Source organism: Tetrao urogallus (assembly GCF_951394365.1).
Source record: "Tetrao urogallus genome assembly, chromosome: 6".
NCBI classification, from domain to species: domain Eukaryota; kingdom Metazoa; phylum Chordata; class Aves; order Galliformes; family Phasianidae; genus Tetrao; species Tetrao urogallus.
In genome coordinates this window covers 26658822-26681387 of record NC_136819.1, presented here as the reverse complement: position 1 = coordinate 26681387, position 22566 = coordinate 26658822, and the positions used below count along the sequence as shown (strand labels likewise).

General features: G+C 45.9%; 1 protein-coding gene across 3 annotated transcripts in view; it reads right to left on the bottom strand.

The window, feature by feature from the left end:
- Positions 1-19257, bottom strand: part of DPF3 (double PHD fingers 3) — a gene marked incomplete at both ends in the record, with an annotated part of 154866 nt that extends 135609 nt beyond the window's left edge. For all 3 annotated transcript variants that reach the window (XM_079536904.1, XM_079536905.1, XM_079536906.1), the window contains one exon: positions 19226-19257. In XM_079536904.1, coding sequence (XP_079393030.1) covers positions 19226-19257 — 32 coding nt within the window. The remainder of the gene's footprint in view (positions 1-19225) is intronic.
- Positions 19258-22566: the final 3309 nt, after the last annotated feature.

Sequence of the window (22566 nt, the reverse complement as noted above, 5' to 3'; positions counted from 1 at the left end):
CAGAATTTTTCCTCTAGAACATAGTTTTCACTCCTTATCTGGTCTGAATTAGAGGCCTGTGAACAGCCAGGGAAGACAGTGAGTCCTTAACTGCAGTGCCATTATGCAAATCAGCATCAAACAAACTTTGCATGCACACACAACTTTTAGCACTTACTTAGCACTTTACAACCATTAATCTCAAGCTGTTCTTCAATAAGAGATACAAAAGGTTTTATCTGTTTGCACAGGGAAAAAAACGTACAGGACTTGGCTAGAATTATACAGAAAGTCAACGGTGTAGGCAGAAACTGAATGCAAGTCTCTGCATTACCAGTCGGGATCGTGCCATTTCCTCTGTATAGCAGCCAAAGTGTATGTTTAATAAACAGGTTGTCTCAGGTTGTTGCAAGACCTGGGTGAACTGGCACACAAATTTCCCCCTAGGGTTGACATGAAGGAGCAAACGTTGCAAAAAAACAAAATAAAGCTCGGGTTATTTAACCAGTAATCATAATTCTGCCTTGCATTTCTGGGTCTCTTACTTTGAAATTCTCAAGGCCTTTCTTGCAACACTGCTAAGTACTATATGACTGCCAGAGCCCTTGAAACATAAGAATGGCCACACCAGGTCAGAGCAAAGGTCCACCAAACCCAAGATCCTGTCTCAAACTTCAGCCAATAAGGAATCCCTAAGGAAGTGCACAAAATATGGACAGGATAGAGTAATATTCTACAGAAAATACAGTGACACAGTCTCTTAACCTCCAGCAAAATGTGATTCAGACATTTGGCATTCAATAGCTCTTGAAGGCTTTTCCGTCTGTGAAGCCGACACTTTTTGGACCTACGTTCACTGTAACACCCCATACATCCCATCGCAAAGAGCTCCAAAGCTTTATTTAATATTTTGTGAAAAGCATCTCTTTTAGTGCATCTTTTACCAGCTTCTTTTGACCTCATTTCATGTGCTAACTTCCAACTTCAAGAGAAATTGAACATTCATCCCATTTGCCTCTTCAGTGATGCTTCTTTCACATAATCCTCAGAAATCTTCGAACAGACTGAAAAACCCAAATTAATTTAATAGCTCCTGATAGAGAAGTTGTTCCTTTTCGTCGTCCTTGTTTTCTTCTAAGCACACCTTTGAGGCTTTTTATCCTTTTCAATGCGAGGAGACCAAACTGCTCACACTATTTAACACTCAGCAAAACTTGGGTTCATACAATGTCATAACAATGATATTTTCGTTCTTGTAAATAATAACTCCTAATACTCAGACCATCTTCCCTTATTTCTTCCTTTTTTTCTTATTACTTTATTATTTTCCCCAGCCATTGAGCACAAAGCTCATACACTGACGAAACTATCTATTATAACTCCAAAACCTTTCATTTCAGTGTCAGTAACTAGTTCTGTCTCCATTGCTATGTATGTTAATTTGAGATTGTTTTTCCCCACTTGCATTAATTTACATTTATCTAAACTGAACATGATCAGCCATTTTAATTAGCCCAATTTTTCAGGTTCTCATGGTCCTTCCTCAATACTTTGTAGCGACCTTATGTTTTTCCAACCTGGAATATAATTATTATAATTAGTATATATCATATATTACTATAGATACAATATAATTAGCAATTAGCTGCTAAGTTTTCTGCCTCTCTGTCCACTTTACTTCCCAGACCATTTGCAAATACAAGGCAGCACAGGCCCACTTGCTGACACAGCTGGGCATCCACAGGTGACATGAGAGAAATGACCAGTTGTTCCTAGCCTGTGTTTCCAGCTTTTTAACCAACTACTGTAGTACCAGAGGAATCTCCAGGGCAGTTTAATTTCTTTAGAAGCTTCTAGAAAAGAACATTATCAAAGGCATTTGGAAACCAGGCTGAGCATTAAGTTGTCTGCAGAGTACAAGCAGCTACTGTTGGAAGGGAGCTGCGGTCCCCGGATGCAGGCACCATTTCCTCACCTCCCAACCCTCCCAGTAGGAAAAGGAGAAGCATACCTCATTCTCCCCCGGTTCTCCTTTCCTCCTCTTACTACTACTCCCTTCCCCATAACCAGACTAGAACTGGTGTTGGCCTCTTACCCTTGGAGAGAGAGGCAGACGAAGAGTTAGCTATACCACCAGGTAGCACCAAGTCTCTGCGGAGCACAGGCACCACTGCAGCCAGAGCAGTGATACCCTTATTGCTATTTGAATGTGCTGCCAGCTTAAATCAGAAAAACAAATGTCTCACACAAGCACTGTAGAGCTACAATTTTATTATGGAGTAACTTTCATCACTCTTCAAACAATTTCCAGCTAAACAGAGGTCTAACAACCCTAACAGCATCTTGGAACAAATAAGGATTTTCATGCAATTTTATAAGCATGGGTCTGGTATCAGTCATGACAATCAAGTTCACTGTAGTATTATGTTCATAAATATGTAAAAGGAAACAGTGAGCAAAATTCCAAAAAGGCCTGTCAGAAAACAAAACCATTCCATAGCTTATAGGTAAATGGCACTTCTTAGCTGCACTTTTGGCTTCTCTCTGTATGTCCAAGCTTATCCCCCGGGACGTCCTCTCAAGTGTGACATTCCATCAATTGCCCACTCTGGGATCAGGTTCTAGTCTACACACAGACTCTTGCATATTGATTCACTCTTACCAACTTGATGCTTATCCCCTATCCTTGAGAAACCGTGACAGAAGTAAGTACAGAAAACAATGACAACCTTCCCAAAATAAAACGTGATTTTATCTTAACAGTGGGACTGAGGCAGAATTCTGAAGGCTTTGAAATAAGATCTATATGTACCTACTCAAGCTGAATTCCAGCACTGTGAGATGGTGCAGTAGCAAGTATATCTGTGTATCAGCCAGCTCTCTGCTAGTAAGTACCTCAGGGAGCACCATATGATCTGGGGCAAGTTCTATCTTTTGTTAAACCAGAACCAGTTCAGCCTGATCCAAGTGAAGACTTCCACCTGTTACCACGTAGCACACCACTTACAGTGTTCATTTACTGTATGCTCTCAGCCTTGGTTTGCCCCTGTGATTTTGTTTCTTTTTGAAAATCAAAAGCCCGTTATTAAACTGAAGTGAGAATTACACAATCAGCATTCAGCAAATAACTAGAGAGAACACACAGCATCCAAAACATTGTAGAATAGCTCCAAGTCTCCCAGTAGGAAGATGAAATTTTCTGAATAGCACCATCCTGAAATGGCTCAGTGAAGCTAAGTGGCTATAACAAACTTCTGCACAGGCAGCAGGGATCTTTCTTCAGCTGCTATCTTAATACTGCTCTTTACCAACTCGACGTACGGAGCTACCCAGGGTGAGCACAGCTTATCTGGCAGATACGGTCTCGCAGGTATCCCAGACTGGGAAGTAAATACTGTGTGTGGTTGTAGGGCACAGAGCATCATTTGAAAGCAGAGAGAATTAATGGTGCAGTTGGTATTAACATATGGACGAAACATTGCTTTAAAAGTTCAAACAGCAACTGTCAGCTGAACAAAGTTGGCACAAGGGTGGCAAATGGGTTTTGCAATTGTGCTATTTTTACTATGTAATACTGATAGTGTATAAAAGAACAAATGTTGTGTATATGTTCAATGCCAAACCTAAACCGTTGCTAACAGTGTTGTTATGATATGATTAAAATGTCACCATCATTACTTGCTGAAAAGGATTTTATTTTTCCCTCCAAGCAAGTGTTTTCATTACTGGAGTTTTACCAGACATGTTTGTGAGAAAGAAAGGTGAAGGAATAACCCAACTCAAATATTTAAAAGCATTTAACCGTTCTGGCTCATTGACAACTGTACTCTCTCCCTGTGATTTTTAAGAGCTGCTGATGCCTCATGGAAAAAACTTTGAAAAACAGTATTGAAAAACAATTTTGCCAATGTGTCATATTTTCTGTTTTATCCCTTCCCTTGCTTCTCACTAGTAAATGAATCTACGTGAAAACAGAACCTTGATTCTTTAGGTAGACAAAATTTGGATCTGAGCTCTGCCAAAGCATGTGGGTGTTTGGATCCTGTCCATTAAAGACATTTTACTTCAGATCCAGGTTCAATCTTGGAAGCTCACAAGAAGTGCTCAGCTCCAGGATTTTGTTCAGATCCATCCCCGTTACTAAGAAGTCATCTTGCTGCCCGTCCTGTGTGTTAAGCTATAGACTTCTGCTAAGGATCTCATAGGTGGCAGCTAATGTCAACATTTGCTCACACATTCTAAGCACAGGGTGTTGCTGAATATCCTACAGGGTGGGAAGATTCTGAGAAGTTAAAGGGAAAGGTAGCTAGGCTGTCTTGAAATAACAGAAACTTGATTTATCTCTCATACTGGCACAACATTTTGGACTTCAGTGAATTCACACTGACTGAGTACAAACAAAACCCATAGTCTGTATGAAGCCAACGGGTTTTTTTCCACATTCGATGCCTTGAAACAACACATTCCACTCCAGCCAAAGAAGCTCCTGCTCTCTCATATGCACAAGAAAACAGAGCTTCACCCCAAATCTCCCACTGCAAATTACTACAAGTGGAGAGGGCAAACGAATCAACTTTCCTCGGTTCAAAAAGATGCCAAGCCAGACATAATCATGAGGAAAAAAAAAAAAAAAAGAAAAAAAAAGGAATAATAAAAGAGTTTCAGCAAAGTCTTGGCTGCAGATTTAGCTGCAATGGGCAGAGCAGTGGAAATACTGGGTAGTACCTTCCTTGCGAACATGCAGGACAAACTTCTCACACGACCTTGCTCCTCTTTTATCAATACTTCCATTACCTTCCCTGACATCTACCCCAAGGATGCTGAGGCAAAGCAAGAGAAGACGACCAGCACACAGACAGCCTGTCTGTTCAAGTACAGCTTTTCATCAGCGGATTTGCCAATGGCTGGGGTAGCTGAGGAAGACTGACAGATTCATAAGAGACCAGGGTTTATGTTTCACTGTTGCCAAGCCACAAGACAAAAACACAAATCTAACAGAGCACTGAAAAACTACAAGTTTGTGAGGGGTGAGCTGACACCTACCAAATGCTCTGAGAGAAAGAAGAAAGTTGCAATAGTACAAAAAGCAACCTCCAGATTTCCAAAGTGCCACCTATCTGATCCTCTCATATGGTGCAGTATCTCAGGAGAAGACAACCTGGCATACAGACTTCAGAGGCTCTTCAGTCTGAGCTGAGAGAGAGAGAACTCACTCCCAGAACACCACAGTGCTTTCTGCTGAAGAAGCGGAGACGAGCAGTAATTGCTAGATGAAATGGAAAAAAATAACCAGCAACAATTCCAGGCCCAGATCTCCTCTGTCTTGCACTTCATGTGGTCATTTACATCTGGGCAAAGTGAACATGAAACACTTCCAAACCACAGCAGCAGTAATTCACACTCGCTTCCATTGCATAAAGCATGAGATCGGAGAGTCAGGCCCTCCCTTACAAGCAAAACGTCCCCGACAATGAACGCTGAGTAAAATATAGGATGCATAATTCCATTTGTTTTGGAAGACAGTCAATTTAGAAAGGTTACCACTCGACAGCAGCCAAAATCTGCTTCTGAACTCCCAACATTCTCAAGCCATAGCCTTGTCAATAGCATACAGGGTGCACAAGATTATGACCAGCTCAGGCCGTTAGTTTCCTTTCTGGGCAGGAATCCCAGCATAACAGATACTTATGCATATTCTGTCCTCATTTTATCTAATTACAAATATCTCTCTAGGGATGGGGAGGGGAGAAGAGGTTTGATCACACGATTTTAGGTCATTTATGCAAGGGATTGCTGGGACATGCATTGATCCAAAGAGTGCTGTAATATTGTAAAAGTTCCCAGAGCCTTCCCTCATAAAATAAATAAAGATTAAAAAAATTCTATTTATAAGTTTTTGAAAGTAATCGATAGGAAAGAGTTGAATCGCATCCTTCTGTAAATTAGTAAATTAGTAAGAAGAATATGGAAGTGCTTAAAATGCCAAGACACTGACTAACAAACAATATCGTGTTTTCCTAAACACCATCTGTAAACATATTCTTTCTTTTCTATACTATATACACATACAAAAATGTAAATATATTTTGCATAGATACCTTTTTCTCCAAATAAGATCAATAATATCAGGAAAGAAATTGTACAAAGTAGTTTAAGATAAAATGACTTCATGTTGTTAATCTGGATTTTTACACAGTGGTTGCAACTCTGATGAAAGAAGCAGCGTGGTTTTACATTGCTGAACTCTTAAAAGCCACATCTAGGCACAAACTAATTAAGTGAACTATCTTAATATTAAGCATAATTGCCCCCGCTTGCCCTAAATCAACACAGCTTCAGACTTCTGCAGTCCAAAGAATAGGTACAAAATAGTACACTTCCCATCACCATCACAGAGTGCTCCAAACCTGTTTCTGAGTGCTTCAAACCTGCTCTTTAAGTGTGAGAGTAACAAAGCAGAACTTGGAGAATTTCTTTAAGACAAAAATGCAGAACTTTGTTTGGAACTGTTTTGGAAAGACTGGAGAAGTTATTGGCTGAATAATTACCCTGGAAAAGGACAGGAGAATTAAGCAGACACACTTCAGGAACAGAAAACCATAGTAATACAAGAAAAAAGTGGATCTTAAAGGTCAGATGTAGAGTGATAAAAGGAGAAATGCCAGAGTCAAAAGCTGGAACTTGAGAAAGCTATTAAGAAACAATAATATTCTTCAGATATCAAAACACAAGTGATTAAAGAAATTTCAGCTGTTTTGCAGTGAGAATGTACACAGATAAAGCATAATGTAGGAACAGCCCAAGAGCTAAGGAAACACTGTGCCTGAGGATGCCTGAGGTGGAATCCACAGTTGTGCAGTGAAGGCGCAAATACTGAATCACATCTGCTTGAGAACTGCCATGTGAAATCATACATCTATTAGCAAGTTCTTTAAGCAGATACTGTAAATCATGGTTAGTACTATGTTGCTGAAGTATGGAAAGCAAAATAAAATATTTTTGCTCTAAAACTTTGCAAATTATTGCAGTAAGGCTAACTGAACCTGAGTTTATTCACATCAAATTTTTTTAAGTGCAAAATGAAAAACAAGAAACATGAAAGATTACCAAAAATAGGAAGACAAAGATAAGTACCAGAATGATGATATACACCTGAAGAACTAGAGAAAGAGAAGTGGACAGAGTTTATGTCCTACCAAAGACAGTAACTGGCTGAAGGAAAGTTACTTACAGAGTTGCACAAAAAAAAACCTGGTCTGCAGACTGATCTTTTTCAGCATTTCTGCTAATGACCTTGGCACAAGAAGCACGTGTGCTGATGACCCAAGCTGGGGGGCCATCGAGGAAGTTAAGAATATCAGGCAAGAATAAAGCGGAAGGAATATAGTAAAAAAAAAATTCAGCAGACACCATGGAGATCATCTCCTCAACGACGACAGCTGAAAGAGGACAGAAGAAACATAAGAAAATCACAGGCTGACATTACATCTGTCACAGGATGACTGTGAACAACCAGCGTGAAACAATAACAAATACAGAATCAAAGTGTTGCTGTGAGAGGTAAAATTAAAGTTATTGTAGACGGCAAAAGCTCATCTGGTAGAAACACTGAGTACAGTTCTGTCTATTCATATTCAAGAAAGGTAAGTGGAAGTAATCCAAGCTGAGAGAAGGTAAAGGCAATAAATACTTAGGTGATTAAAGGGAAGTAAAAGATAGCATAGATAGTTTATTTCATCAGAACAACTATGAGAGGACTCACAACAGTGTCATACAAATTCCCGATAGTGGAGAGGAAGACGTGAACCGAGTAACACTATTTAGACTAACAACTCCATTCTGGCACCAGAACAAATGGGTATAAACTGGTCACAAGTAGGGCTAGGCTAGGGATTAAAATGCTATTTCCAGCCACCAGAGAAGTGGGTTCTGGAACCTTCCCAAGAGGAGTAATGGGAACAAACAGTCCAACTGGGGATTTAAGACAAGGACTTTTCAGTTTATGAAAGGGATTATCTGACATGGTACCAGGGGACTGGACGTAAGACCTAGGAACCCTCTCTTAAACCTTCCCTTCTCTTAATTGAGCCTCTCTGGCCAATTTGGCCTTTGTCTTCTCGTCTCGAAGTGCCCACATAGGAACCAATTAGTGCCAAATCAGATGACAGCTTTCACGATATACGAGGACTGCTCTGAAAGTTATGCCTCTTATTTTATTATGTTGGCTTACGACATCAGAGGTGGATGTTGGTGGTATGACAGTAGAGGTTGAACCTTCTCGCCAATATTCCATTACATTTGGTTGCCATATCACAGACAACAGCAGGGGGGCAGTCTGTCAAAACAGTGTCTGACATGGAAGTGCATACGAAGCAAGGATGTGTCACTGAATTTATCCATGTGGAAAAAAATTGCACCCATTGACATTCATTGACATTTGCTGAACTTTTATGGAGACCAAACAGTGGGTATGAGTATAGTGAGGTGGTGGGTTTCAGCAGTGGCAACAGTGATGTGAAAGACAAGCCCTGTAGAAGACAGCCATACACAGCTGTCACAATGTGAAATAAAGAACATTTCACCATCAGCTCAGCTGTGCGAATTGGCTAATGGTGGTGACTGTGTTGAAAAACAGTGTTTTGTACCTATAAATTTACTCTACCAAACAGTGTTATTGTGCTCTTTGTAGTCACTGTAGTTTCCATGGAAATAAATATGAGACATTACTTTCAGAACAACCTACATAGATATCTATCCACTAACCAGGATCACCCATGCACTCAAGGCAAGATATTAAATACAGAATCTTTTTAATAGTGTTTTAACAGACATTGTAGTCCAACTCAAGTTTTGATGGTAGTACAGCATGCATGAAAATCATGTCCAAGCTACTGCTGTGGTCCCTTAAGCATTTGCCGAGAGCTCACCAGTGCCAGTGCCAAGCCACTCTTCCAGCTGCAGAGAGGAGCGCAGAATTCCCTCTGGAGGAAACCTGCATCAGAACTCATCAGTGAGTACCTCCTGGACATCAGCTTGCAGGAACCTGCCACTCTCCTGTCCCATCTGCTAGCCAACTGACCAAAGAAGAGCTCTAAACTATGGGTGATTCCTGCAGCCCAACACTGGAACTACTGGTCAGCTTAATGAGTCCTTTCTGACAAGCAAAACCAAAACCCAAGGGTAGCAAAATGTCAGAAAGCGAAAGAAATATCCAGGTTTACAAGAATCCCCCCAGACTAAGATTGAAATTTTCATGAAGCCTCTGTATCAGTTTAAAGATGTAACACTCAGCATTTGAGCTGGCCCCTCTTGGAAAAAGTAGTATTTATAAAGACAACAGCAAAAGGTCGAAGTCCTGCAGTCCTGAAAACAGATGCATCGGCAGGAAAACCCTGACAGGTCCTAATTGATAACCACGCTTGAGGGAAGCTGCCAGAGGAAAACTGCTGCAGCAAAGGCTACGGGGAGCTACTGCTCCAAAACCCTGCTGTGGCAGAACAGCACATGTGGCTGCTGGAGCAGGAGATGGACATGGTTAATTGACTGGTAAAGTTTAGCAGAGATGGAATTAATGCAAAGAGCTCAGAGCCCAGGCGTGCAATTCTGTTACCAAGGGAAGGAACCATTCGGCTGGAATTTCAATCCATTTTCAGGTCAGAGACTTTCCCAAAGGCAGAGCGCTCACCCCGCATCTGTTCCTCTTCTTCCCCTCCAAGGGGTGCAGGGAGGAGAAGGTTGCTGGTGACAGCAGCCTGAGAAACGGGCTGCTTTGTAAGGGCCAGCCAGGCCTCAACTTTGTGAGCTGTGTGTATGCAGCAGTGCAGAATTCAGAAGACATTCTCAGGAGAGCCAGCTTCTGATAGCCCTTGGGTTTTGTGGCTAGTTAGGGAAACAAAACTAGAAAGCTGGTAATAGAGGAGAAGGGAATTTTTTTTCAGTTCGGCTCAGCAAAATGAACACCTGAACCAAATACATTTGCAATCTAATCAGATAAGGAGTTAGTTACTGTGGAATCACAGCAACAACATGGGAAAAATATACCCAAATAATTACTTGGTTAAATTGAAGTGTACTGCAGAGGAAGATACGAAGGACATATACACAAACCACAGTCCAGATGACATATGTGATCTGGTGCTGCCCCACCAATTTTTTCATAAGCATCACCCAGCATCATATTCCTCTCAGCTAGAGTCTCAGAGACACTTTCCTCAGTAAAAGGACTAGATTTGGGAACTTCTCAACTTCTTTTACCAACACACTCTACAAATACACACACTTATAAGTAGCCCTGTAAAATAAACGGAGTCACTGTTCTCACATCAGTATCTGTAGATTCAATGCACGAGTTATACAAGTTATACTGAGCAGGCTATCTGGTGGGCAGCATGGATATTTTTAAATTCAGGGAGGAAATATTTTTAACTACTTACCAGTTAGTGTAATTCATTTCATTTTGATGGTAAAATTTTTGCACCCCATCAGCTCTAAGCACTGTCATTAAATGTTGTTTCATGGCATTCTTCAGTTAATTCTTCCTATCAGAAACAGGCAGACAGTCTTACTTTACTTCCCGACTATTCCTGATATCAGCTGGACTGAGGACCTGCTTGCTAACCAGGAAGGATTTCCTTTCACTTCATTCATATCATTCACATATTGCCTAACACTCCACGCTCAAAGCAAAGAAATAGGACTTCTTATCCTCCAAATATCAGCAGCTGATGGTGCAACAATAACCAAGTCATTTAGCCATGTCATTCCTTCCATAAGAAGGACTGAGAAAAAAAAATCCACAAAAGGGATTGTGATGCATAAAACCTTGAGTATGATTATAAAGTGTTTTCCTGCTCTAGAATGAAATTGCCACATTCTTAAGATCACAAATAACGTTTTTTCTAATTCATAGAATCATAGAATCATTAAGGTTGAAAAAAACCACTAAGGTCATCTAGTCCAACTATGGACCCATCTCCACCATGCCTGCTAACCACATCTCAGTGCTACACTTACACATTTCTTAACACCCCCAGAGAAGGTGACTCCACCACCTCCCTGGGCAGCCTGTGCCAGAGCGTGAGCGCTCTTTCTGAGAAGTTTTTCCAAATATCCAACCTGAACCCCCCGCTGCATCTTGAAGCCATTTCCTCTAGTGCTGTTGCTGTTACCTGGGAGAAGAGCCAACGCCCACATCGCTACAACCTCCTTTCTGGTCACTGTACTCTATAAGATTAAGGTCTCCCCTGAGCTGCCTCCTCTAACAATCCCTGAGGGAACTCCTCAGCACCTTCTCATAAGAAAATTATAAGTGGGAGAAGTTTTGTCCACCTGCTTTATGATCAGTCTGAAGAAATCTCAATTGGCAGAACTATTCATAGTCAGCAAAAAAAGTCTTTTCCTGGTAAATGAGGAATCTCCTTTTGACCTATATTCATGCACTGGAAGTTAACTATATTTTAGCAACAGGTCATTACATTAGCATGTACTTTACTCAGCCTGAGAGTCATACCTGACTGTGAGAATAAGCTCACAACTCCGACCATGAAAACCAATGAAGAGTCAGGTTTAATTCAGCAAGCTCTCATCTGCCACACTGCCACAAAGGAACAAAGCTGCCACTCAAAGCTGTGAGGCACAGCTCTGGAGGGAGCCTTGCTCCAGGGCAGCACCAAAATGCATCACCTCCAACTCCCCACCCTCCTCCAAACACCACAGTTGGTCACAGAGAGCCATCCTCCCAGTTCAGAAGCCATTAAAACACTCCGACTCACTATATATGAGGGACCTGAAACAAACATTTAGTTTTGGGAAATGGCTCAGGAAGAACACGTGAGGAAGCAGAGCAACAAACAACACCTAAGGTGGATATAAATCCAGATAAAATATTAAAATCATTAAAGGGTTGCTGCTCCCTGAAGGTTGGAAAAAACGAAGAGAGTTAATTAAAAGCAATCTCCACACAGTGCTGAGCTAGTCTGCCCTGATAAATCAACAGCTAGGACTCTGCTGTAGAGGTCAATGGGGGAAAGAGTTGAGAGGCAGGGGAGAGGAAAGCTAAGGAGAGATAGAACATTTAGCTGAGCTTATCAACAACAATGAATCACAGCTGGTGATGTGAAACTGAGAAGGTTTTCCACATATTTCCCCATCAACGTTTTTTGTTAGATTTCGACCTCATGAATGCCTGTTTGCTATCAGCAGAAGACCGGCTAACTGCTGAAGCTCCTGTCCATTTGCATCAGCGGAAGAGAACAGAAAGAGGGGAGAAATTTTTGGGACCCCTCTGTACCTGAAGGAGTGTTAACATCACATTCACCCACATTCACCACCAATTCAATCACTGGGGACTTTGTAACCACAGTTGACAGAGGATGTGTCCCTTTTTGGAGAAGCACTTCTGAAAGGTAATGTCTAGGCATCAGTTAGGTTTCAGGAAGCAGTAGAAGTGCTGCAATTCACCCATGCCTGTGGAGAAAGAGCTCACCACAGAGTCTTCCCATCACCAGCACTCACCCAGCACGTCTCTCCTGGCTGCTAACTTGCATTAGGCCAGCTATGAAAAATGTTGATCTCAGAGTCATGATCCCAATCTGTTCCATATCTTACACCAACAGGTATATGTTAATGAACTGAAAGCTGCAAGCAGAAAGAACCTGTAGAAAACATAGAAACCTACAATCTTCCAAACCCTTCTTTTAAAAAAAAAAACATCACCAGGGTAAGCTTGTATATAGATCTAAGTGGGCTCTGATATGATTCTGATATATTTCTGATATATTTCTGATTCTGATATCACAAAACTCATAGAATAGTAACTTCAAGTATGATGCAGCTTTTATGCATGGTCAAGACCAAAGAAGATTAGCAGTAAAACATCTTTCTGAACCTCCATTTCCATCATTCCTATCTGGAATACAGCTCCATTCATTTCAATTTTTCCCCCACCTCCAACAAATCACATGTTGGGCTGTGGAGCCATCAGGCTACAAACACTACAAATTGCAAAACTGCTAGAACCAGATCAAAAATTTCACAGCTGTATGACACAATGCACTGAACTGATGCTCACTTACTCTTCCAAAACATAAAAAACACTCAAAATACTTTGAAGAGGTAATTTTATTCCAATAGGCATAATCTATCTTCCTGTGGCTAGCATGAAGCCAACTCCAAGCAGAAAAGCAGCATAAGCACTGTGCTTTGTGTTTTGGCAGGAGTAGCATGCCCGCATCTGATCAGATCACATCAGCGGTGCCAGCTGATGCGGTAGGGCAGGCTGGCATTAACCAGCTTGGGACACAGCCTTATTTCTCTGCTTTGCACCTGATTTTCTTTGCACAGTCTGACAGATTCAGATTTTGAAGCCCTACAGAGAAGAAACCATTAAGCCACATGTTTGTAGAGAATTCAGTCTTAACCAAAGAAATCAGGAACCCCAACCAGAGCACTCTTTATAACATGTAAAGAGCCAAAATGATGAGGGGTCTGGCAAGAAACAAGGGGGAGGAAACTAAATTATGTGGAGCTCCTTTCTTTCACGTATTTAGATTTAATACGCACATTACATCATTACAGTTGGCATTATATACTGATTTATTCATATTAACAGAAAGCAAGGACGGTGTTATCAGATGTCAAAGCCTGATACAGTGCACTGTGTTGCATGAATGGAGAGGTGATCCTCAGCCAGGCTGGCTCCATTCTGCCTTAGGGGACTGAGACCCTAAGTGTCACTTCCAGCCTTCCTCCCCAGCAGAACAACACTGATAGAATCAGCGTCCCCATCAGCATCTGAGCAGGGGACTCTCTCCCAGCTACAGCTCAGCAGAACGCCAAATTAATGACTCAGGGCTTGGCAAGCACACGCATGCTGATCACAGCCACCCCAGTGCACACTCATCGACACGCGTCCCTGCCCCGCTCACACTGCTCAGGTGGCTCCCAGCAGAGCCTCCCTCGAGAGCACTGGGTTGCCAGCAAAACCTTCCATGTGGCTGCAGCTCGAACCGCACCCAGCCGGGCAGGTAACTGAAAGCTGAGCTGTGTGCTGACACAGCCTCACTGGTCCCATGCTGGAGGAGATGGGGGCGAGAGGGATATTGGCCAGCAGCTGCCGAGACACCGCATTATTCTTCTCTGAAACATCTGCTGGGAATCTGTGGTTAAAATACGCTCTGCTGGGAAATAAACCATCCATAACAATGGGGGAAAAAAAGTATAGGAGGCTCGTACTTCTAATAGTTTAGGTCATTAAAGATAAATAAGAATTTTAAACATTCAGGATTGAAGCAGTTACTTAGGCTATTTGTTGCATGTAACTTGGTTTAGATAGTAAAAATGCAGCAGAGAGTTTCCTTATTTCTTTTGAAAGAAAAATCACTTTCTGCATTTCACATACTGGCCCACTATATTAGGGCTTCTTCCACAAGCTGCACAGAAGTTTTTAAAGAGAAAAAAGAAGCACTTCCCCTCAAAAAAAATTAAAATGGGCATTTTTATAGGTATGCTGTCTCCTACATACAGCACTTTAAAACTGATCACCTTGAAAGAAACAAACCAAAGATAAAACTGGGACCTGCATGAAAGAAGTAATCCGTAAACCTCGGTCTGTGCCCAAGGCAAAAGCCAGCAGCATCATGCACCCCAATGCAGCCCCAGTCTGGGCTGGAAATGGCACTGCCTCTGCCTGGGGCAATGTGCCACTTGAGCCTGGGGATCCCCAGGCCAGGGCTCTGTTCGGCCAAGGGAAAGAGCGCCAGCCCCCAGAGCGCATTCATCCTACTCTGACAAGTCCTCAGGGATGCACAGTATAGGAATTGTTCTTACTCAAGGCAACATCACTCATAGACAGCACAAGGATGAGCCCAGAATGAATTCATACATTGTAAAATTGAGCTACCAAGCAAAGAAACTCAGCTTCAATCTGAAAGAAAAAGCAGGGTGAGAAAACACCAGTCTCAGCACATGGTAATTCTAAGAATCTGGAATGTCTCTTTTCTAGACAGCAGAGGCACAGCCAACGAGATAGACAAAGCACCTCCAGGAAGCCATTCTTCCAGTTTGAGGAAAGCACAGGCAGAAGTGTATTTCCACAAGGCTACACATCGGGTGCGCCCCATTACCTTCCCTGGAGTCCGCCAGCACTTGAGGACAGAACCCCATTTCACCTCCTGGGCTGCCCCCCTGCACCGCCTGGCACACTGTTCCCATTCACCCACTGGGGACTCAACCTACTGGACGCTGTGAACCCAGACCTCAGGACATATAGTTCAGTATTACCATCAAGAAACACCCATCTTTGGAACTTTGTAGCTCATCCCGGATAGCTCAGTATTGCTTTCACACACCACATATTTCTTAAATCTTTTTTTTTTTTCAGTGAGAGTTTTATGTCACAAGCTCTGTCCATTCTCACCAGCGGAACAAATTTACAAAAGCATTACAACAGCTATTCACACACAAGTTACTCATGCGGCCAGACAAACATTGTAACTTGTAACACATTTATCTGGCTCTCCTCATTCAGAGCAGCACATCTTCAGATCTTCAGGATTTGGCTTCTCTCCTCCCCTTCTCGCCCCCTACAACTTTGTTCTTATGCTCATGTTTCCCTGCATAAATACAAAAACATTCATCCATCATTTTCGCTGAAGGGTGGTGCTGGGCTACAGAATAGAGAGTGTTCATGTGGGCAGCAGTATTGGCTTGAAATGTGTCATGCTGGGGCTCATTTATGTTTTTAAGAGACTTCAGAGCCACATTGTAGAGATTTTGGTACATGATTTAATGCATCTAACAACCGTGTTCTGTCAAGCAGAAGAGCACTCCCTTCTGCAAAGCCACATTAAAATCACCTTCACATCACTTGCGAATGCTGAACTGGCAACCTAACTGTCCATCTATCTTGTTGCTTCCACCTGCTGGAAGAAGCACTGCACATTATACTTTGTTATTAAGAATTAGCAACCAGCTGCTTATGCAACAACATCCAGACAATAAATAAATACATAAATAAACAAACAAATAAATAAATAAGTTGTCTCCATCAGCACTTAGTCACACTGTAGGGTTGTTCTGGCGGTGGGTAAGAGGATATGGAAACTTCCAGTTCTGAGACCCCAGCTTGAAGTCAAGCCCAAGCTAACACAAAATACTCCTGCCATACAGGGCCCAAAGACCTTTGCTGGTCTGCTGCTGACATTAAGCAAGGAGGTGTGCCTCCTTTTTGCACTGGTGCTGCATGCACCAGTGAAGGCCAGTGGTCCTCCAGAGCTGGAGCCGCCTGTCAGGGCTATTCTATCCAACGGGCACGGCCATTGGAAAACTGACCGCTGCCACGTGCTTGTGGCAGAGCAGCAACACAGAAGACCGGTAGGGTTTGTAAGGTTAGCTCCAGCACTGCGCTCAGCATTGAGCCGGTTCCCAACCACCTGGCTGGGAATAAACCTCCCCAAGCACATCAGGGCTGTCCAACAGCACGGCCAGCCGAGGACGGGTTAGTCACTGTCCCACGGCCTGGTGGAGCCAAAGGAGGGAGGGCACTGCACCGTGACACTGGGACACAGCCAGCAGCAGCTCCTCCTGCGTGCATCAGGGCAGAGCTGCAGCAGGGCAACCTCGTGCCAAAAAGGCAGCAGCAGCTCAGCGAGTGCATTTAACTGATTGTATGAAATAAAAGTCAGCTGTGGGAGTGCAGAAAGAGGAAGGGTGGGGGAAATCAGCTCCATTTCTAGATCGGGCTCTGTAAATTACAAGATCTTAATTACATTAAATACATTATGGTACCGTATGCATATTGCTAGTAAGGCAGGGGTGGAGGAAACATGGCTAGCTGCTAAGGCTGTAAGCTGCACTGCTGTGCTCTACACTTGGTCTTCAATTCAGAAAGTTTCTTAACAACTTTGTCCTAGTTTAGTCACCCACAAAACAAAGGCAATAATCCCTTCTTCACAGAGGTGATGAGAGGTTTAATTAATTAATGTTTACAAAGCCCACTGAGATTTCTGACTGACATTTCAAGTCATTCAGAATACCATTTCATTGCATTTGTTTCTTCTGCTGCCCTGCTCAAGTGTCTCCACATTAAGATATCCAAAGAAGAAGATGAAAAAAAAATAGAGATAAGTACACAACAATGAATCCAGCATTTCCAACCCACTGCTGCCCATCAGCACTCTGAGTGCTGCCTTTTCTGCAGGCAAAGAACTCTGTGTTTATCCAGACACCTGGTGCCCTTTCCTCGCAGATCTGTTACACTCACAACTCTGCCGTTTTTGCCCCAGAGCACCGTGTAGGTAAGCAGGGTGCTGGATGGCAGAAATAGCAGGCGGCTGCGTCGGGCTGACCAGACTGCCAGAGGCAGTGAGGGGGAGAAGAGCAGAGGGATGAAAGCCCCTGAAGAGAACCAGCAAGTGAGAAAAGAGGCAGAGAGAGAGGCGAGCTGAATGTGGGAGCGCCCATCACAGCCGGGGGGACTGCACGCACCGAGCTATTCCGTGCAGCGTGTTCCCAGGGACGCTCAGGTACATGGAGCACGTTACCCTGAGAGCAGAGCAGCGTGAACGAGGCCACACGTGTGTCCAAGTGCCGGAGAGAAACTGAGCTCTAGGCACCCGCAGACGCGCGGCACAGCCGGGGTTGTTGACACCTGAGCTGGGATGTCTCGGTCCCTACATTGTCCCCGGCTCGGAACGAAACCTTTGTGCGGGCAGTTTCTGTAGGGGGCGTTTGTGGGTTTTCAGATACAATCAAAACGCAGATAAATGCAAATGTCATTCGGCTCCCTTTCATTGTCAGGAAGGACACATGAGGATAAAACGTTGTGCGCTACGTCCTTTCCCCTATTATGCGTCCTACCGCTTTCGTCCTAATTTACTCCATGCATAATTTATTTACATGTGTATTGTTTCCCGATCAGCAACTTTAAAGAATGAGTGAAAATTATAAAATGTTTTATTAAACAACTTCTCAATAAAAAATGCAGGTGGTGCCGGGCAGCCCGCGCCGGTCCCACTTCCCCCGCTCAGCACAGCACTTGGGCAGGCAGGGAGAGGAGCTGCCCATTGTTCGCGCTTTCCCACGCCGCGCGAGAGGAGCCGAGCCTGCCGCTGCCCTCCCGGCTCTGCACGGCGAGGCCGGGGGCCGGCCGCTCGTCCCCCCCCCCACCCCGGGGCTCCCGGGTAGCGCTGCCCGCGGAGAGCGGCTCTGGAAGCCGGGCGGGAGCTGCGAGTGGGACAGAGCGCCCGGGGCGGCAGCGCGACAAGTTGCTACGGGCGGCGCGAGTCCGGAGAGCGGCGGCGGCGGGTACCAAGCCCCGGCCCCGGGATCCCCTTGAAGGAGCGCGGGGCACCTGCACCGCCGCTGTCCGCGGCCGTGTGGGCGCTGCGGAGCGCACGCGAAATGAAAGCGAAGGTTTTCTGCCAGGACGGTGCGGGAGAGCCGACAAACGTGTCAGCGCCTCTCCGCTGCCTGAGGCTCTCCCTCCCTGCAGACAGCAGAGAGACGGCGGCAGGAGTCCCCGAACCCACCTCCGAGTGGTTTTCCAACTCCAGCCGGAGGAACGCGAGTCAAAAACAAACAAACATAAAGAAGCAGAAGAAAAGAAAGCAGAGCCACCCCGCAGCCCTCACTTCGGCTCCGGACTCCGCTCCGCGCGGCCGCGAGTGCGGAGAAGCGCCGCCGCCAGGTGCCCGCGCTGCGCTCCGTCCGCGGGAGCGCTGCCCCGGGAGGGAGAACTCTCCCGTAGGAGGTTACGCGGAGCCGGATCGCGCTCTCCCTAATGCTCCGGGATTAGCCGCGCGCGCCGCGACCGAAGGAAAACACGGGAGGAGAGCCGGGCGGACGGCGAGCGGTCCCACGTCTCTCGCAGGACGGGGACGCCGGTGGCGGCCGCAGCCGAGGCTCCCTCCCGCCCCCGGTGCCCGCTCCAGAGCTGCGAGAGGCACCAACTCTTCGGCGCTCGGAGCGACGGAGCCTTCCGCGCGCACAGCGGCCGCTGCGCCGCAGCCCCGCACCGCACCCCGCTCTCTCGCGGCACGGAGCTCCCCGCTGCCCGCCCCGCCCCGGCCGCCGGACCCCGCGGGACGCCGCCAGGTGCGCGCCCGGGGCCGCAGGACGCGCCGCCCGCCCGGAGCCGCCGAGCTGGGGCCCCGCGCGGAGGCGGGGATCCGGGGACGGGCGCGGCGGGCGGGCGCCCTTTCTCGTACCGGAACCACGCGGAGCGTGTGCGGTTCTGAGCCCTACTTACGCTTTCAGGGGGTTGTGAATGACAGTCGCCATTTTGCTACAATGTAACAGAATATTGTGTCTCGGAGTTCTAAAGGTTCGCTCAGGGGAAGCGGCCAGCCAATCGGCACGCGCCGTGCCGGCCCGCCGCCCAATCGGGCTTCGGGGGCGGAGCCAGCGCGCTGCTAGTTATTAGGGGAGCTGTCAAAGCCCAGAGGTCGCTCCCTGCCTGTGGAGCGGGCGGCGAGCGGCCCTTAAAGGGGCAGCGCCCGCACGGGGCACGCGGCCGGGCGTCTCCTGCCAGCGGCCGCCCCCGGGGGAACCGCCCCGCCCGGCGCCCCCCCCCGCCGGGCCGGCACCGCCGCCCGCCCGTCCCCCGGGAGCCGCCGGCGCTCGGCAGAGCCGCTTCCCCCCAGGAATTTCGCTCTCGCGTCGGGCGGCCGCGGCCCCGCGCCCTTACATAATGCCCGGCGGCACTGCCCGTCGCGCCCCGCCCCGTCCGCTCCCGGGACGGGACGGCCATGGCAGCGACAGACGGCGGCGGGGACGAGTCCCGGGAGCCCGCAGCCACCTGCCGCTACTCCGAGGGGCTCGCGAGGAGTTGTGGAGCGCGGCCGAGCGACCGAAGGAGCCTGCGGACGCGGAGGCAAATCGCCGGAGTGGATGCAGTTACACCGCGTGAAGCAAGGCACGGTCCGAGCCAGGAGCTCTCGCCTCGCCCTGCGGCGGCCGTCTCTCTGCAGGACTCCCTTCCCTTCGGGCACCTCTGTTCATCCAGAAACAACAACAACGCCTGCCTCTCCTCTCTTCGCATTCATATAACCAGAGGAAACTCAACTGCGGGCAGTTAAAGCATTCCCCCGTCACAAGAGCAAGATAGGCGCCTACAGAGCTAGCCAGACCCACAACTTAATGAAAGAATGGAAGTAAACGTTTGAGAGATGTTCAGATGTAACAGAGAAAACAGCAATTGCTGGACTCATGGGATGAGCTTTGCAAGTGCAGAAAAACAAAATCCTTCCCAACTGTTTGTCAAAATAAAACTTTCTAATGCGTGGGCAGCAGAGAAAAGGATGAGAGATGGAGAACAGAGAGGTACAGAAATTATTACAAGCAGATAAGAAGGGGGAAAAAGCAATGCATCACTTTCCCATTCATGCAGGATTCGGCAGGTTTGTCAGAAGTTAAGCCTTCCTTAGTGTGCCTTGGGTCCTCCCTTCCCAAAGCACCACCTGCTCCAGCTCCAAGGCCAACCTGCCCGCTGTGTGCTCCCAGAGGGAACCATCTCCCCCATCCGAGCCATTTGGTTACAGGAGAAGCAAGCTTCCTGTCAGCTGGAGAGTTGCCAGACTGTATCCTAACCACGGTTCTGGGAAGCAATCTTTAAGAACGTTTCCATCATCGTATTACATTATATTATTTTGTCTGGTAGTGGTCCAGGTGACATTGACTGTAACTGCAGAAACCCCTGTTCAGTACTCACACTGTTCACAGGAAAAGCTAACCACAAACTGCCGAGTTCTCACAAGCACACGTTGCTGTACACTCTGCACAAAAATGAATGGGTCTGCACGCACCTGAACTGGTGACCCTCAACCAGTGACCTGAATCACACCCCACTGCCACAAAGATTTCTGGTTTGATGCACTGTTGTGCTATTCACCCAGTGACAAAAATGATCCAAAAGTTATCATTTACCCCCGGATGGCCAAATATCCAAGTGAGGGATAGCAACTCCTTTGCTTCATGTGACAAGAAAATCTGCCCAAAACCGCACAGTGCTGCAGAACTGGAGGCAGCATTGGTCTGCTGAGGGAAGGCACCAGCATCCGGCTGTGCTCTAGGAAGTCCTGAGATACCCTAATACAAAATGGTGACGCTTCGAGAGAATTAAAACAAAACAAACCCGTTTTGAGGTCATTTTCAGAAGTGTAACAAGGCCCTCTGACCCTTTTTGAACGGAGATAAAGGCCCATTCCTGCTCTGCAGGCAGAGATCTCAGCACACTCTGCAGGGAGTGTGGCTTTCTCCTGCTCCTGCAACAGCCCTCCTTCCCTTGCTGCTCCTTCCACATGGGCACTGGGCCTATGTCAGCCACCAGCAGGCACAGCAGGCAGCGATAACCACCACAGTTACTGGCCAGGGGAGCGTCAGAGCTGCCCTGCTCAGAGGGGTCCCAGCAGGCTGAGTGCAGAGCAGCCGCACCAGGGCCCATTTCTGCTCCACCTCTGCAGATGGAGACATTCAATCTTGCTCACACCTAGCTGTCCTATAGCACATTTCATGGAGAACTGAACAGCATTTAGTTTACTGGTTTAGCTGTAAAGAAGGAACAGAGCACTGACTGACGGCACGCTCACAGAGACCTACGTAACTTATTCACTGATTTACTAGTTGAAAGTAAGAGAGCCGTTACAAAATGTTATTAATAAAACAAACCATACCACAAAGAGCTGCATATTCACATACACACAGCACTCCATCATCAACTGATCATTCACAAACAAAGGTTTTAGATTCATTTGTCTTCTGGTTTTGGGCTTCCGTAAGTCACTAATCAATACAGTTAATGCGGATCTAAACCACGCGTGAGCATCAATTCAAGCCCCACACATCTGAAATACCTCACTTCCATACCCACTGAGTTCCAACTTCATGATTTTTACATTCCCATTTGACTTCTGATAGTTGATTCAAGCCTACCAAAAACAGTCCAAGGAGGCTTCAAGGAAATATATGCACTGTAAAAACATTTAGCATTAAAGGAAGATAACATAGGTTTATTTTTAATAAATAGTTGCCAACTGCTTGAACAGCCAACTCTCACCATTAAAAATGGAAGGTAGATTTTGACATAACAAAGTAAAATCTCCGGCATTAGCATGATGCCTAGAGCACTCTGATCCCATGGGGCTGGAGCAAGGAGAGCTCCAGAAGGCACAATCCACATCCTCACCTCCTGGCACATAGAAACCAAGTAGGAGAAAAACAGGGTCCTTTCCACTGTGCTGGAAGTGTCACAGAGACCATATTGCGACCATCCTGAACTATCCCTTCAAATGTTAATCCAAATACATTGCTACTTTCTGAGAGGGGTCAAAAACATTCCTGCTCGGCCCACAAAGCCTTATTTCAGCCGAGGAACCTTTCACTGTGAAAGTTTTACCCTCTGCTCATTGTCTCCTATTTTCCCTTTTATCTTAAGTTTTCATGTAGAGTTGTTCTTTTCTGGAGGGAGACAAGGTTAGGCTCTTGCTTACACATTCCTCAACTCTTGTGAATTGGAAAGTGAAACAAACTAGATACTAACACTGAAAGCCACTAATCTAATTTTGCTATGCAGGGAAACAAAAGGAGCAGTTG